At 44.4% G+C, this 15065-nt stretch overlaps 3 protein-coding genes across 7 annotated transcripts in view; 1 reads left to right on the top strand and 2 right to left on the bottom strand.

Annotated features, from left to right (window-relative positions):
- Nucleotides 1–3230, bottom strand: part of dusp26 (dual specificity phosphatase 26) — a 4805-nt gene extending 1575 nt beyond the window's left edge. Inside the window, exons 1-3 of the mRNA XM_031875130.1 lie at nucleotides 2924–3230; nucleotides 2483–2666; nucleotides 436–647 (exon numbers count right to left, since the gene is read on the bottom strand). Of these exons, the coding sequence (XP_031730990.1) occupies nucleotides 436–647; nucleotides 2483–2661 (391 nt within the window). The 5' untranslated portion in view covers nucleotides 2662–2666; nucleotides 2924–3230. The remainder of the gene's footprint in view (nucleotides 1–435; nucleotides 648–2482; nucleotides 2667–2923) is intronic.
- On the top strand, nucleotides 2489–9678 carry ddx56 (DEAD (Asp-Glu-Ala-Asp) box helicase 56). 3 transcript variants are annotated; one of them, XM_031875127.1, is made up of 16 exons: nucleotides 2489–2727; nucleotides 2952–3146; nucleotides 3707–3874; nucleotides 4340–4501; nucleotides 4582–4736; nucleotides 4836–5006; nucleotides 5430–5520; nucleotides 5622–5863; nucleotides 6581–6730; nucleotides 7175–7288; nucleotides 7374–7468; nucleotides 7653–7726; nucleotides 7810–7899; nucleotides 8023–8128; nucleotides 8230–8330; nucleotides 9354–9678. In XM_031875127.1, exons 3-16 carry the CDS (start codon nucleotides 3818–3820, stop codon nucleotides 9435–9437), a joined length of 1692 nt encoding a protein of 563 aa, XP_031730987.1. In that variant the 5' UTR covers nucleotides 2489–2727; nucleotides 2952–3146; nucleotides 3707–3817; the 3' UTR covers nucleotides 9438–9678. The 3 variants fall into 3 exon arrangements, with proteins under 3 accessions (XP_031730987.1, XP_031730988.1, XP_031730986.1); XM_031875128.1 differs by having other exon boundaries at nucleotides 2489–3146; nucleotides 3710–3874; XM_031875126.1 differs by having other exon boundaries at nucleotides 2489–3146.
- Nucleotides 9679–11091: 1413 nt separating this feature from the next.
- Nucleotides 11092–15065, bottom strand: part of aebp1a (AE binding protein 1a) — a 19656-nt gene continuing 15682 nt past the window's right edge. For all 3 annotated transcript variants that reach the window (XM_031875123.1, XM_031875124.1, XM_031875125.1), the window contains 8 exons: nucleotides 14790–14913; nucleotides 14504–14700; nucleotides 14222–14395; nucleotides 13228–13353; nucleotides 12875–13121; nucleotides 12611–12750; nucleotides 11949–12048; nucleotides 11092–11857 (listed from right to left, as the gene is read on the bottom strand). In XM_031875123.1, the coding sequence (XP_031730983.1) occupies nucleotides 11301–11857; nucleotides 11949–12048; nucleotides 12611–12750; nucleotides 12875–13121; nucleotides 13228–13353; nucleotides 14222–14395; nucleotides 14504–14700; nucleotides 14790–14913 (1665 nt within the window). In that variant the 3' untranslated portion in view covers nucleotides 11092–11300. The remainder of the gene's footprint in view (nucleotides 11858–11948; nucleotides 12049–12610; nucleotides 12751–12874; nucleotides 13122–13227; nucleotides 13354–14221; nucleotides 14396–14503; nucleotides 14701–14789; nucleotides 14914–15065) is intronic.

Genomic DNA, 15065 nt, shown 5'->3' with positions numbered 1-15065 from the left:
GCTAACGGCTACCCAACAGGAGGAGAGCTAGTAACGTTAGCAGCACCGCTAACAGCTAACCAACGGAGGTTCACTTCAGTTACATGATGATGCCTTCAGGCTCTGCTCAGTGAACATGAGTACTGGCTGAAGGTACATTATAACGTTATCATGATGTGTTCACATGTCATCTGTAAAATGTAGTTTTGGTGATAAACTAGAATAAATCCAGTAGTTTGAAGGAGATGTTTTCACATGAATATAAAATAGATATTAGAGATGAATTATGAGCTGTTTAACTTCCTACATGAGCTCTAAACTCATTATTATGCAGCATTAAAACTGATGAGATTTGTTTTAATCAAATAAAATACAATCTTTTATTTCCTTATCATTTGAATGTATTTCTAAATATCCTCCTCACACACATACACACACAAACGTTCTCACACTAACCTCCACTCGTGAGGGCTTTGTGGATGAACTCAGCAGCCGGATAGAAGTTGACGCTCATGTCAAAGGTCGGCGAGTCGTGAGCCTCGATGCCGTGATAGGTGACGTCCATCCCGGCGTAGTACTCGGCTCCACCGCGCCACTTACTCTGTGCACAGTTGAGGATGTGAGTGATGCCCAGTTTGGACAATTCACGGCGGTCTGACGCGATGTCTCTGCAGAGAAGAGGAGTCCAGAATCAGTCCGTCAAACTGATGTGTGATTTATATATTTACATAAAAGCGACGTAAACAAAGGCAGATGTGTCACGCAACTAAGTTGAGATCTGGAAGCAACCTCCGGGGAGGTGAAGAGTGAAGTCGATTCTTCATGTGTTAAAGCTGCATTCTCTCTAGTGTCCACCAGGGGGCGACTCCTCTGGTTGTATAGAAGTCTATGAGAAAATGACTCTACTTCTCTCTTGATTTATTACCTCAGTAAACATTGTAAACATGAGTTTATGGTCTCAATCTCTAGTTTCAAGTCTTCTTCAATACAGCATGATGTTCATTTAGTGCATTATGGTCCATTTAGAGTCACACAGACCATAAAGCAGGGGATGCTTTAGGGCGGGGCTACACGGTGATTGACAGGTCTCTACCAGAGACGTATATGTCGTCTCTACGTCACTCCTCCTCAGTCCAGATATGGTCACTTCCTGTTCACTGGTTGCGAAAAACAACAACATGGCAATGTCCGTAATCCAAGATGGCGACGACAAAATCACCGAACTCGATGCTTCAAAACATCCACAAACCAACGAGTGACGTCACGACGACTATGTCCATTTCTTATATACATTCTGTGGTTCTGATTCAAGAAAATGTTTTCTCTCATGAAATATTCGATATTTGTACTTTTTGGGACATCAAACTGTTAATTAAATCATATTCAGTGCACCATAATTAATGTCTGACGTTTTATTTAAGAGTAAATTGATCCACCACCAGAAATAATATTTAATTTAACATAAAAATTGAGACTGAAAAGTACATGATGACCCGCTCTCCCCTAAAATAGTAAAATCATACTTTCCACCACTGATGTATGAAGTAAGTGAGTTATTGTTATTAATTGATGAATACTTTACATGTATTCTGTTTCTTTGCTCTCATCAGATCCCTGCCGTCCTACAGTGATCTCTTTCGTCACCTGTCTTTTTCCCGCCCACTCACTCACCTGCTTCTCATCTCACTTATTTATAAACCGGTTCGTTCGTCTAGACCGCGTCTGCTGCTTTGTTTCCTCTGCCGGCCTGAACCTGACAGACTGTCTGTGTTCAGCTTCAGGGTTCGAGTCCGTCTCATTATTTATGGGATGTTTGAGATGTTGTGCACACTGATGCACGTGCTTGTTTTTCACTCTCATCTGCTGCATTGCTTCACAATGACTCGTGCATTAGATGAAAGCATTTGTAGCTCAATAATACGGATGCACGCTCTTGTTCAGTGCTACCGGACGCATGCAACATTCTCAGGTACTTGTACTTTACTTGAATATTTCCATTTGATGCCACTTTATATTTGACAGATTTAGATAGTTACTTTTTAAGATTCAGATTAACACTAAATGTTGCTAATATTCAACAATCCACTAATATATTAGGATGTATTATTACAGATGAACTCATCCTTTATTATATTAAATAATTATAAAGAGCTCCATCTTTACCAGCTGCAACATTAAAGTGATAACACTTTAATGCATCAATAATTATATAATAATATAGTATATAATTCTATATTATATCATATTATATTATATTACGTTATATTCATTATATTCAATATATTATATTATATTTATTATATTATTTTAGATCACATTACATCATATTACATTATATTATATTATATTTAAAGTATATTTTGAACCAAAAGTACATGCAGGTTTTTGAACGCAGTGAGTTGTACTTGCAGCAGAGTACTTCTACACTGTTTTCCTGCTACTGTGACTTCAGTAACAGGTCTGAATACTTCCTCCATCATGAGGCGTAGCAGGTGGAACTCACTGATCGCCGATGTAGAGCCGCGGCCACACTTCGTCCGCGTGGTTGCAGGCGGTCTTGCCCGTGCACAGGAGCCGCTCCAGCTCGGACACCGTCAGCGTCGGGGAGACACGCTCGGAGTCCTTTCGGTTCGGAGACCTGGAGCTGCTCCGGGACCGGGAGAACCGGGACATGAACGCCATTTAATCTGAGAGGAGACAACCACCGATTCGCCTCATGAAATGTTAAAGCGATGAACTATGAAACACGTACAGAAGCCTGGAATGAATCGAGTGAAGGGAAATAATGTCATCATTAGAATATTATCATCTTCAGATTATGTAACAAATATTAACCTGTAGCTTTGTTTTGGTGAATCCTCGGCTGCATGTCTGTGTGACTGACACTACAATCCTGTATAATAGGGAATAAAGACGTGCAGTGCTCGTGCTTGTTGTTACTTACCTGTGTGTTGTTGTGGTCCGTGTCTCAGTGCTGCAGGGCGAGCTGCTCCGCGGCCATGTTGACTCGTGTATGTGCTGAGGGAGGATGGATGAGATGAGGAGGCTGCTGCTGCTGCTGAGCCTCCTCCAGCAGCAGACATCTTCTCAGCGCCCTCTCCTTCTCAACAAGTCCTCATCGAGACGCACGTGACTCCACGGACTCGGGGCAAAGTCACGTGCATGCTGTGTGTGTGCATAAATGGAGTGTGTTGTCTGGTGTTGTTATGTTTTAATTCTGCTGATAATAATCGTGGTTATTTGATATGTTTAGTTGTTAATGAGGGTCCAGTGTGACGTTTTCTTTGGTGGCGTTTTGTCGCCATCTTCCGGTCAAATGAGGGAAATCAGGGAGAAAAAATAAACAACCTCACCATGAGGTCCATTCAGAGGTGGAGGAGGAGGAAGTATTCAGATTACTCTCTGAAGTAAAAGTACTCATACCACACTGTGACCATACCCTGCTGCAAGTGGAAATCCTGCAAGTGGAAATATAGTTAAAGTATTCAAAATGTGACTGTTCTACTATTATATATTCTATCAAAAGATTATTATGACTCGTGCGTTAATGTAAAAGCAGGATTTTACTGCTGTAGTTGGTTGATTATACAGTTAATGATGCCATATTTTATTTAATACAATAAATGAGTAAAAAGTACAATATTTAATTTAATTTAATTTAATTTGATTTAATTTGATTTAATTTAATTTAATTTGATTTAATTTGATTTAATTTGATTTAATTCAGAAGAATATAAGCGACAAAACTGGGAATGCGGAGCTTGAGAGGAGGAGGGGCTTGATGGCATCATGACGTCAAATTCCTGCGACGCACGTGTGGTTGTAGTGAGGCGCAGAGATGGCTACTGAGAGGCTTCTGTTCCATGAAATGGGCTTAGACGACCGTCTTCTAAAGGTAACAACCCGTCTGACAGCATCAGTACATGTTTAATAAAGTGTTAGTGAGACGTTGAACCTCGGGCTGAAGAATGTAAACCGAAGAAAAGTGACGTAAACTTGACGTAAATACAGAAGGAGTTCGTCACGTCTGAGCTCGCTTGTCTCGTGTGTCTACTAACTAATACAGATGTAACGTGAATAAAAACGTTAAACCTACTTTAAAACGAATAACCTTGTTTATAATGACGCTTATATCTTTCTCAGCTTGACATTTAAACCTTTGTTTCTGGGATTGAAATGTTCCAACTGATACTTGCTAGTTCAGTTTAGTAAAGAAGTAGTAATACCTCATTGTTAAAATACTACATACGGAGTATGAGATATATGAGGTGTAGTAAAGTAAAAATGTTAATCTCTGTATTAATAATAATATTCGGTTGTGTTCTGCTCGGTGAACTCTCTGCTTGTCGTCCTGGTTCAGGCGGTTGCAGACCTGGGTTGGTCTCAGCCCACTCTGATCCAGGAGAAGGCGATCCCTTTGGCCCTGGAGGGGAAAGACCTCCTGGCTCGAGCTCGGACCGGATCGGGAAAGACCGCCGCCTACGCCGTACCCGTCATCCAGCGCATCCTGGCCTCCAAACAGGTGAGGGGAGAAAAACAGATGTCACCCAGCTGTTCCTCGTCCTCCGGACCGCTCACTGTTTGTTTGTTTGTTGTCTTCAGAGCGTCCGTGAGCAGGAGGTCAGAGCTCTGATCCTGGTTCCGACCAAAGAGCTGGGTCAGCAGGTTCAGACCATGATGAGACAGTTGACGGCGTTCTGCTCCAGAGACGTCCGAGTGGCCGACATCACCGGGAAAGCTGACCTGTCTGCACAGAGGTCAGTCCACACACACATCTATCTCTCTATCTCTCATATTTCACTAGTTAAAACATGTATATGTGTCTATATATATATATTGATGTTGTGTTCGAACAGGCCCATCTTAATGGAGAAGCCTGACGTGATCGTGGGGACGCCGTCCCGCGTCCTCGCCCACCTCACCGCCCAGAACCTGGTCCTGCACTCGTCTCTGGAGACGCTGGTGGTCGACGAGGCCGACCTGCTCTTCTCTTTTGGCTTCGAGGACGACCTGAAGAGCTTGTTATGGTGAGAACATTAATAATCAACATGTTTAATGCACAGCGGCTCAATCTGTTGTCCACTGAGAACCGCTTTGTAAATAAGTTGTTAATGATTTCGATTGATATCTTGTGGGAGGTTTGCATCATGATAATCATTTGAGTCGTTGTGCTTTTTAAATTCCTAATAAAAATATAATCTGATCCAAAGCTGCTCATGCTGTGTTGAAGAAGACTTGAAACTAGAGATTGAGACCATAAACTCATGTTTACAATGTTTACTGAGGTAATAAATCAAGAGAGAAGTAGAGTCATTTTCTCATAGACTTCTATACAACCAGAGGAGTCGCCCCCTGGTGGACACTAGAGAGAATGCAGCTTTAACACATGAAGCAGCTTGTCGCCTGTATTTCGCCACTAAAACGAAGCTTTTCTGTGTATTTTCCAACAGTCATTTGCCGAAGATCTACCAGTCGTTCCTGATGTCGGCTACTTTCACCGAGGATGTTCAAGCGTTGAAGGCGCTGCTGCTGCACAACCCTGTAATGCCGTGTTCAGAGTCTCTTTAGAGGAAGCAGCTGATCGCTGTTACCATGTCGCTGGCTCTGGTTCTGTCCTCACACCTGTACCTGTGTCCTCTCAGGTGATCCTGAAGCTTCAGGGCTCTCAGCTCCCAGACAGCAGCCAGCTGCAGCAGTACAGCATCAAATGTGAGGAGGAGGACAAGTTCCTGCTGGTCTACACGCTGCTGAAGCTGCGTCTGGTTCAGGGGAAGACGCTGGTGTTTGTGGGCGCAGTGGACCGGAGCTACAGACTCAAACTGTTCATGGAGCAGTTCGGTATTCCCGCCTGTGTGCTCAACTCTGAGCTGCCCGTCCAGTCTAGGTGAGAGGAGAGGGGAGTGGGTTTTACTTAAAGGTACTGTGAGGAGCTTTTATCTGGTCCTGAACCAGTCTCAGTGTAGTCCTGATCCTCTATCAGACCTCCATCAGTAAAGAGACCATCAGAGAGAAGATGGTCTGTTTCTATAGAGTTATTCTTAATGCTCGTCATCGGAGGTCAGATTCTGGTGAAACCAGATGAACTCATGCAGGTTCACCAGAACCTCCTTCAGCTCAGACTCCAGCAGAGACCGGTCCACCGCGGACGGACCCAGATCCGGAGCTCCTGAGGGAGGAGGAGAGCTCAGCTCCCGGCAGCAGCGTCTCCTCCTCCTCCTCCAGGAGCAGAGCTTCTCCTCTCTGGGATTCAACACCGACACCACGCTGCTGGAGACCCAGGACATGTTGCTGGACCCACTGGAGGGAAGGGAGGCACGGGAGAACCAGGACTGAGAGGGTCAGACTGTCAGGCCCTGCTGCAGAAGAATGAGAGGTTTTCTAAAGAGACTCTGGTGCTCAGAGACACTACCACTTTAGTCCACAGGGAGCAACACAACATGAAAGTTCCTTGTAGTGACTTTAAGTACATTTTTGAATGCAAGACTTTTACTTGTAATGGTGTATTTTCACAGTTAGTACTTTTGCTTCCGTAAAGGATCTGAGTACTTCTTCCAGCATGTTAATCCTCTTTCCTTTCTGTTCTGGTGGTTTCCTCCTGCAGGTGTCACATCATCACTCAGTTCAACCAGGGCTTCTACGATTACATCATCGCCACAGATGAGCTGAGTCTGGCCGACCCCACTGCTGCTCCGGAGACGGCTGGCAAAGGGAAGAAGAAGAAGAAGAGGAGCACGGAGAGAGGAGGAGGAAGGTGAGTCGAGGGAGGGTCTTGAAGGTCTTTAGACTCCTAACAGAATCTCTATCCGGTTAAGTGAACGCTATGTTGAGTGTTTCCACCTCTTTACCCTGCTGTCAGACACTGAAGCTGTTATCTCTGATCTCTACAAAGACAGGAGCTCCTGCTCTACTGCTGCCTCCGTCTGCTAGTGTGTTCGTGTCCTGAGAGGTAGTCACTGTTTCAGTGAATAGAGTCCGATGTCTGTAGAGATCAGACGTTTCAGTAACATCAGGACATGAATACATTCAGATTACAACTTCAATGAAACCTGCAGAGCACATTGGAGATGGAGCAGATGGAGCAGATCTTCTACAAACACTACTTATTGATACGAGTCATCAGATATCAGATGAGTTGATTAAACAGACTGTAGTGTCATCTGGAGGTCTTTAATGACTGAATGATGTGTTTTTAAAGGACGAAGGACAAAGAGTTCGGCGTCTCCAGAGGCGTCGACTTCCAAAACGTTGCCAATGTCATCAACTTTGATTTCCCGTTAACCGTGGAGTCGTACATTCACCGAGTGGGACGGTGAGTAGAGTTTCAGTTCAGTCACATGTTCATGCATGTCTGATGAGAATCAAATGCTGATGTAAATCTATATTTCATTCTGCAGAACGGCGAGAGCAGACAACCCCGGCACCGCTCTGTCCTTCATCTCTCACACTGAGCTCAGTCTGCTGTCGGAGGTGCAGGAGGCGCTCACAGGAGGTGAAACACACGACTGAACCTCTGATCTGTTAACATGAAGTAGAACTCTGTTTTGTGTGAAGTAAATCCAGTTAGTCCTGACCTCTACGAGAGCTGCTAATGAGCAAGGCACCAGTGTTTAACCCTCACCTTTTAGGAGGAAATGATCATGTTTGTGTTTATATGGAATGTTTGTTGTTTTTAGATAAAGCTGACTCCGGTCTGAAACCGTACGAGTTCAAGATGGAGGAGATCGAAGGCTTCAGGTACCGGTGCAGGGTGAGTATCCTCCTCGTCGTTTGAAGAACACACGATGAAGAGGCTTAAGATGAGCTTCAGCTGATGAACCGGTTTGTGTGCAGGACGCCATGCGCTCAGTGACGAAGCAGGCGGTGAAGGAGGCGCGACTGAAGGAGATCAAACAGGAGCTGCTCAATTCAGAGAAACTCAAGGTGACTGTGTGTGCGTAGGCTTTGTGATTTTGTGTGTGTGTACGCTTTGTGATTGTGATTGTGTGTGTGTGTGTGTGTGTGTGTGTGTGTGTGTGATTGTGTGTCTTGTGTTCTGTCTCTCAGACGTATTTCGAGGACAACCCCAGAGACCTGCAGCTGCTCAGACACGACAAAGACCTCCATCCTGCCGTCATCAAACCTCACCTGAGGAACGTCCCCGAGTACCTCAGTAAGACACTCGAAGTACCACAAGTACTCGTCTGTACTTGAGTAAATGTACTTGGACAGAGATGTCGATCATTCGTAACGCTCCGTCTTCGTTTCCTTCAGTTCCTGAGACCCTGAAGGGCGCCGTGAACCCGCTGTCCAACCGCAGGAAGAAGAAGAAGCTCAAATCAACACCAGAAGGAGTCGTCAAGAGCAGCTTCAAGGTCAGAACAAATGTTTATAAATCTGTTAAAGTTGACGGAATGACATGAAGCCCACTGTGGTTCTCAGTGTCCAGTGAGAATTTAGTTCTGAGAGTTCAAACAAGGCACCACAGCAGAGCGCCATCTGCTGGCTGCAGAATAATGGAATAAAATAATAAAACATAATTCTGGATGAATGCATGACGTAAAACATCCTGCTATCGTTAATCAATATTCTATATTTTAATGTCGGTGGCAGATAGAACAGCTTTAATTGGCTCATGAGCCACGATGTGCGGCTGATTGGCTGTTTCTCTGCTGCGATCTGATTGGCTGTTGTCCAAATACAGTTGCTGTCATTGGCTCGTTGTCAGACGTTAGCATTTAAAAACGATAATAACTTCTCACAAGATCACACAAAAACCTGAGCCGCCGGACGTTGTTATAAACCAAACGTGGTGTAAGGCGGAGTGGTTCTCCAGCTGACTGCTCGCTCGTCAGAGACGACGTCGTGTTATTCAGAGGCTGCTTGTTACCTCGTCAACTACAGACTTTCGGGATCTTTCTGAGAAGATTAACAAACATTAAAGCAGCAGGACGACGCGGTAGAATCTGGCTAAACGTAGCTTCCTCACACTGATGAGCAGGAGAACAGGTAAGTGCTCAGTCGGGTCATCACAGGTGTGTCACTGTTTGGGGAATAAGAAACGGGCACATCGTCATGTTCTGGTTGTGCATCGATGCAGAGTTGTTGTTGCCATTTGTTTCCTTTTTAAAAACGCCACTAAAGTCAACATGATGATAAACTAATAACTCTGAGTCCATCTCAGGCTCTGGGAACCGTTTTCGTCTTAAAGCCCAAATTATGAATCAAATAATTGAGAAAATAGTCGTTAATGGAAATGATGGTTAGTTGGCTTCACCGTAGTTATCTGGTTGATGTTCTACAGAGAATAACATCTGAACTGCACATTAAAACCATAAATGTTTGAATGAAGCAATGCGTTGGAGTCGTAACGTTCATTTTGATGTAACCTCTCGTAGAAGAACATCCAGGTGAAGAACCCTCTGAAGAGTTTCCGGTACAGCGGAGGGAGGAACAGGACAGGGAAAGCCGGCCAGTCGTAGCTGCGGAGCTCGTGAACGTGGATCGTTACCTGTGCACAGACTTCGTCTACAGCGGACAAATATGAACTCAACGGACTCTGGATGACGTGGACGCTGACTTATGTGAACTTTGAAACAAGAGGAAAATGCAAGAAACATCTAACGTATGTGGAGGAATACAGTGTGTGTTTTCTTATTTCTGATGCATCTGTTGTGGAACCTTTGAAAATGTTTGTTAAAATAAATGATTTCTTCTCAAACATTTGTTTTGTAGTTCCAGTGTTTCATATTTACAAAGAGGACATGTTGTTTAGCGCTCCCGCGAAGTCCGTGAGGGTTTAGGGATGTCCCACTGTCACATCAAGTGTTTGAGGCTCTCACAGACATTTTGAGCCCTTTATGAACCCTTTCCGTAAGTCAGCATGGTATGCTGACTTAGCCTAAGGGAATTACCCACAAATCATTGCAGTGTGACGTTAAACACGGGTAACCAGTGGACGCATGAACACGTAAAAAAAAAGAAAAAAAAAAAGGTAAACAAAGAGGACGGATCACGTGTTCAGCCTGTCATAATAAATGTACTCGGAAACATTAAGGGTTAAAGATGGAACAAAAAATAAACATGAACTCAGAAGATATTTATTTATTCATCAAATATTTGATTTTGTCATTGAAGCTGTTTTGACAAAAACGAGTAAATAGATAAGTTACCTCTCATCTTGTGAGGAAAGAGCCTGAAGACGTTCAAATCAAGGAGTACAAAATATAAAATACACACAATCATACATCATATTTGTCGTTTTCATGGTAACGTGATATGTTGCAGAAAAGTGCTGTCCCATTCCTATTTACACCATCTCAAGCCCTCAGTCTCTCTCACTCACCCACTTACCAGGTGACGTCAGTAAGTCCTTGAGGGTTCAGGGTTTGAGGGTTTAGGGGGGACATTGGGATTTGGCCATTGACTTCACTTTTAAGATCTGGAGGTTGTCTCCTGCTGTGTTTTCATAAATCGATGGCGCTGTCCGTAGTGCTGAAGTAGACGAAAGAGTTCTCTGCCCTATCAGCTTCGTACAGATCAATATTATCTTAGCTATAAATAATACACAGACTCAGGTCATTTAGAAAAACACTTTCTTTAACTTTTTTTAATTAAATGCATTCATCAGAACATTAAATCAGTTTAACTGAGGCCAGCAATCGCACTGTAAAGCCATTAAAGGATCATATAGACATACATTTGTAATAAAGAAGTATTTAATATCATGTTTGTGTCGTAACATGCTGTATATTGTTTTATTGAGCCGATGCACATCTGTATAGTCTCTGCTCAGCAGAAGATTTCTATTCCAGATCAATTCTCTGTGAAGAATAAAACACATTTCTCTTATGGACGTTCCCTTAAAATCACATCCATCTCCACTCACGATGACTACGCTGATATGCAAACTCTTACTCCACTTTTATTCCAAATAGGACAATATTCAAAATGTGATATGATTCATGTTCTGAATGAGTTCTTATTGTGAATGGATCATGTTCAGAGTAAAACGTGTGATATGTTGATATTCTTCAGGTTGTAGATCATTCTTTGGACATGTATACATCTCATTCATATATATATATATATATATATATATATATATATATATATATATATATATATACAGCTCCTTCACTATACGAGTCTCTTTCCATGTAAACGGCTTATTATGAATATCTTCTTCTTCAGAATATTTGGTTCATATAAACGTAGTCAATCTTTACCCGACTAGTTGAAACTCTCTGAGAACTAAATATTTAACGTGTTGTGTGTTTTCTTTTAAAGCTGTGATGTTGCAGCAGACTGAAGTGGTTAATAAGGTCTTATAGAGAATGTAGTAATCAATCAATAGTGTATTCAAAGGGATAGTCCTGTGTGGGCACCGAGTCAAAGATGACGCTATCGAACGGGTTCTCGGTCATCCAACTGTCCACCGGAAACCAGGAGTCGTACCAGGAAGTGGTTCTCACGGTCTCCGGTATCGTCGTGGGGGCTGTTGTTGTTGTTGTTGTTGTTGTTGTGGTGGACGGAGTGGTGCTAAGACTGGCTCTTAATCTCTGCTGACGCAGCCGGCGTAGACGCATGATCCGGAGCCTCCTGAGTCGCTCGGCGTTCTGGCCGGCGGAGTGACTGTCGATGGTCGGGGCCGCGGGGCTGGTGGCCGCCGTTGTCTTCGCCACGTTTACTTTGGGCACCAGCCGAATGGGCCTCTTGCCGTGGAGCGCCATGATCTGCTTGATGCGGTCCCAGTTGGATTTGGCCAAGGAGAAGCTGCACGAGGTGGCTCCGGAGTCGTAGCCCACCATGCACAGTCTGGTCTGAGGGGTGTAGCCGTCGGCCTTGGCGGTCACCCTGAACTCCCCGGGGTTTAGCAGCCGCCAGTAATCGCCACCTGCAGCTGAAATGAGTTCGGGAAAACAGTTAGGAGCTGAAGTTCTTGACCATAGAAAGTCTTTATTGTCATCAAAAATGCAAAGAACCCAACATACCGGTTTTGACGTCATGCCGTATTCCCTCTACAGATACGGTGGCGTTGTGCAGCGGAGTTCCCTCCACGTCTCTCACGACACCTTTTATCCCTCGATGTACCTGCACAGGAAACAGTATTTCAGGTCCAACCACAGTACAATCTGAATATGTTTCATTGGGACACATTGGAACAGCTATAGATGAGACTTAAAAGCCCCCTGATAGTTTTATCCTTCACAGAGCAGAGTGGCCAGATCGTTTTCAGAGACGTTACAATGGACTCCAATGCTGATGAGGCCTCACACTGGGGGAAAAACCACAACTTCTACACACCAGGAAAGGGAGCAAACACCCTGGGGCTAAAAATCTTCATAATGCCAATAGAATCCATCACAGACATAGACTGTATGTAAGAAGTTGACGTAGTCGTTGTGACGTCACCCATTGGTTTATGGACTACAGTTTTAAAGGTCTCAAGTTCGACATTTGACTGTCGCCATCTTGTCGCCATCTTGCAGCTTTAACACATGAAGCATCGGCTTCACTCTTCAGAACTGGAGGTTGTCTCTTGATTTTAACCAACATTACTCTAAGCCGACCACGCCAGTTTCCATATGAAGAACAAAATGGCAAAACCCTATTTGTTTTGGGGGGGTCTCATACTTCTAAGTCTAGTTCTCACTTGTTCGATGAAGGACAGCAGAGACTCGCGGTTGTTCTCCCACTCGAGAGGCAGTTCACTCTCATGGGGAAACTTGTCACAGCTCAAGAAGACGGACAGCTCGAAGCAGTTGGTGTGCAGGTAGCTGAAGTCATTCATGCCTGTGGGAGAGGATGAGGAACAGGATGAGCTCTTCGTTTTGATGGGGACCCTCAAACAGATGAATCCGTCCATGGATACCTGCTACCATGCTACTTCTTTGCTTCCCTCTGTGTCAACACTTACTGCCCACCACTGGATCCCAGATGGCCCTGTTGGTGATGCCCTGACCCCCAGTGACGTCGTCTCCATGGCACGAGCCCCGGTAGGTCTCCGTCATGGTCAGGTGGCTGTGGGCGTACGACATGGCCAACCATCGAAACATGGCGTCGTCCGGCGTCTCCCTCAGAGATCCCTCGTTCTGCCGCTGAATGCGAGCCCACGTCTCCTCGTTCATGTCGCCGTTGCTTCTCCAACGCCGGCTATCGGTTGACTTAAACACCATCAGAGGGATGATAGGGTTAATGTCTGGCTGACGAGATCATCTATATGTTTTATTTGGTTCTTCTTTGTAAAACAAAATAGATAAAAAGGCTTACGGAAATTGATGGACGCTGCATGTCAAAAGGGTACGCGACCAGTTTTTCTCCTCCTTGCAAATTGGCTCCCAGCACAAACGGGGTGCGCTCCATCCAGGAAATGATGGATTTTGTCTCCGTACCCAGCTGTGAAAGCAAGAAGCAGAGAAAAGTGTGAATGTCAGCACGTCGTGTTGGATCATAAGTGGTGAACATTTGGTGTCTTTAGACCTCTGAACCACAAGCAGTTTCAGTGTTGTTTTGCTCGGGTCACATTTTACTTTCTGTGGCCTTGATGTTCACTGTAACATAAAGTTCTGCTCCTCTATGGAAACAGAACCATCATGGCTAGAAGTAGAGAGAACTAGAACATGTCTTTAGTGCAGAATAACACAGTTACAATGACATCAATCCTAAATAAGAAAAAAACGCAAGTTGAATTATTTTGATAATTTATTTTACAAAAATTGGAAAACAATGAAATCTATACAGACAACATTTTCCAAAGTACCCACGAGTGTTACCAATGTTGGAAAGAAATCGAGGCTCTACGTGTTGTAAATATTGAACTATTCACATTTTTACAACCTCTTCAGCAGCCTGAAGTTCAGTCAAAGTGTCTCTGGTTTGTTGTCACATGACTGTTGGTCTCAGATGAATCAATCATGACTTCATAGTTTCACTGAGGAGCTCACACTTTAATGTTTTTACAGAATCTGGTTAAAGCAAACGGTTTATTTGTGGCCAGATTCTAAATCAGACATGTAGAATAAAATGTTTTTGATGAAATATCACAAATGTAAGCTTTGTTTCGATGGCTTTATCAGAGGGAAGCGTTAATCACACATGTGATGTCCGAGGACTGTCCGAAGCATGAAAATCTGACGTTAATGACAGTTCTTACAGCTTCTGGCTGTGATAAACGGTGTAGTTTTGGTGATTGTTTAAAGATAATATGCTTTTCAATCCCGCTGGTGGGTTTTGGGGTTCAGAGGGTTTTTTAAAACAGACTCACAGAGCCGTTGAGGAAGTTCTCTGGGAGGGGGATCTGATGATTGGGCACGATGCGAGGGACCCAGCCCCTGTCCTCGGCTCCCCACAGGATGCTGTTGAGGTCTGGGAAGTTCTGGAAGATGTCGTAACCTTCTTCGGTCCAGTGGCCCAGAGCCCAGTTCCCCATCTCCGAGCCCTGGAGGACAAGAAGGAGAAGGTCTACCAGTATTGTAACCCGGTCTCAGCGCTTCAAGGTGCTAGAGTTACATCAACGTTCTGCGGCTTATTTCCTGCCCCATCGTACCATCTCGTAGGCCAGCTCGTAAGCATCGGGGTTGAGCGAAGGCACCAGGTGTATTCTCACTCCGTCCACCAGGCGGCGCACTCTGGGGTTGTCGTCTCTGTACTCCTTGCACAGAAACTGCATCAGCAGGAGGAGGAGCTCTCGACCCAGCGCCTCGTTGCCGTGGAGTCCGGCTGTGTACCGAAATTCAGGCTCACCTAGTGGATGCAGAAACAGAAAAGGAATATCACACATTGAGACGGGTGGTTGTATGACGTTCACACACTCGGTTAGTTCTGTCTCGTACCCGTCTCGTGCTCTCCGGGGTTGTCGGAGATCTCCATGGCGTACATCTTCAGGCCCTGAGAGCTTTTACCGATGTTGTAGATCCTGGTGATGTTGGGACACTCTTCGTTTATCACCTTCATCATCTGGAAGAGAAACAAAAGTTTCTGTGACATCGTTCTTTCCAGAATCATAACAACAGTTTATCATCTTTTTATCAGTCGGAATCAGGCGGCAATCTCCGGTTCTGTCGAGTGAAGTCGATGCTTCATGTGTTAAAGCTGCATTCTCTCTAGTG

Source organism: Anarrhichthys ocellatus, unplaced genomic scaffold (genome assembly GCF_004355925.1).
Source record: "Anarrhichthys ocellatus isolate YVR2014 unplaced genomic scaffold, GSC_Weel_1.0 scaffold87, whole genome shotgun sequence".
Lineage (NCBI taxonomy): Eukaryota > Metazoa > Chordata > Actinopteri > Perciformes > Anarhichadidae > Anarrhichthys > Anarrhichthys ocellatus.
The sequence above is the reverse complement of the archived record's forward strand: the minus strand, read 5'-3'. Positions and strand labels throughout refer to the sequence as shown.

Coding starts and splice junctions, on each gene's coding strand:
- ddx56 (XM_031875127.1), top strand. CDS start 3,818: ATGGCTACTGAGAGGCTTCTGTTCCATGAAATGGGCTTAGACGACCGT. Junction 3,875..4,339: donor TAGACGACCGTCTTCTAAAG/GTAACAACCCGT, acceptor GTCCTGGTTCAG/GCGGTTGCAGACCTGGGTTG. Junction 7,289..7,373: donor TACATTCACCGAGTGGGACG/GTGAGTAGAGTT, acceptor TTCATTCTGCAG/AACGGCGAGAGCAGACAACC.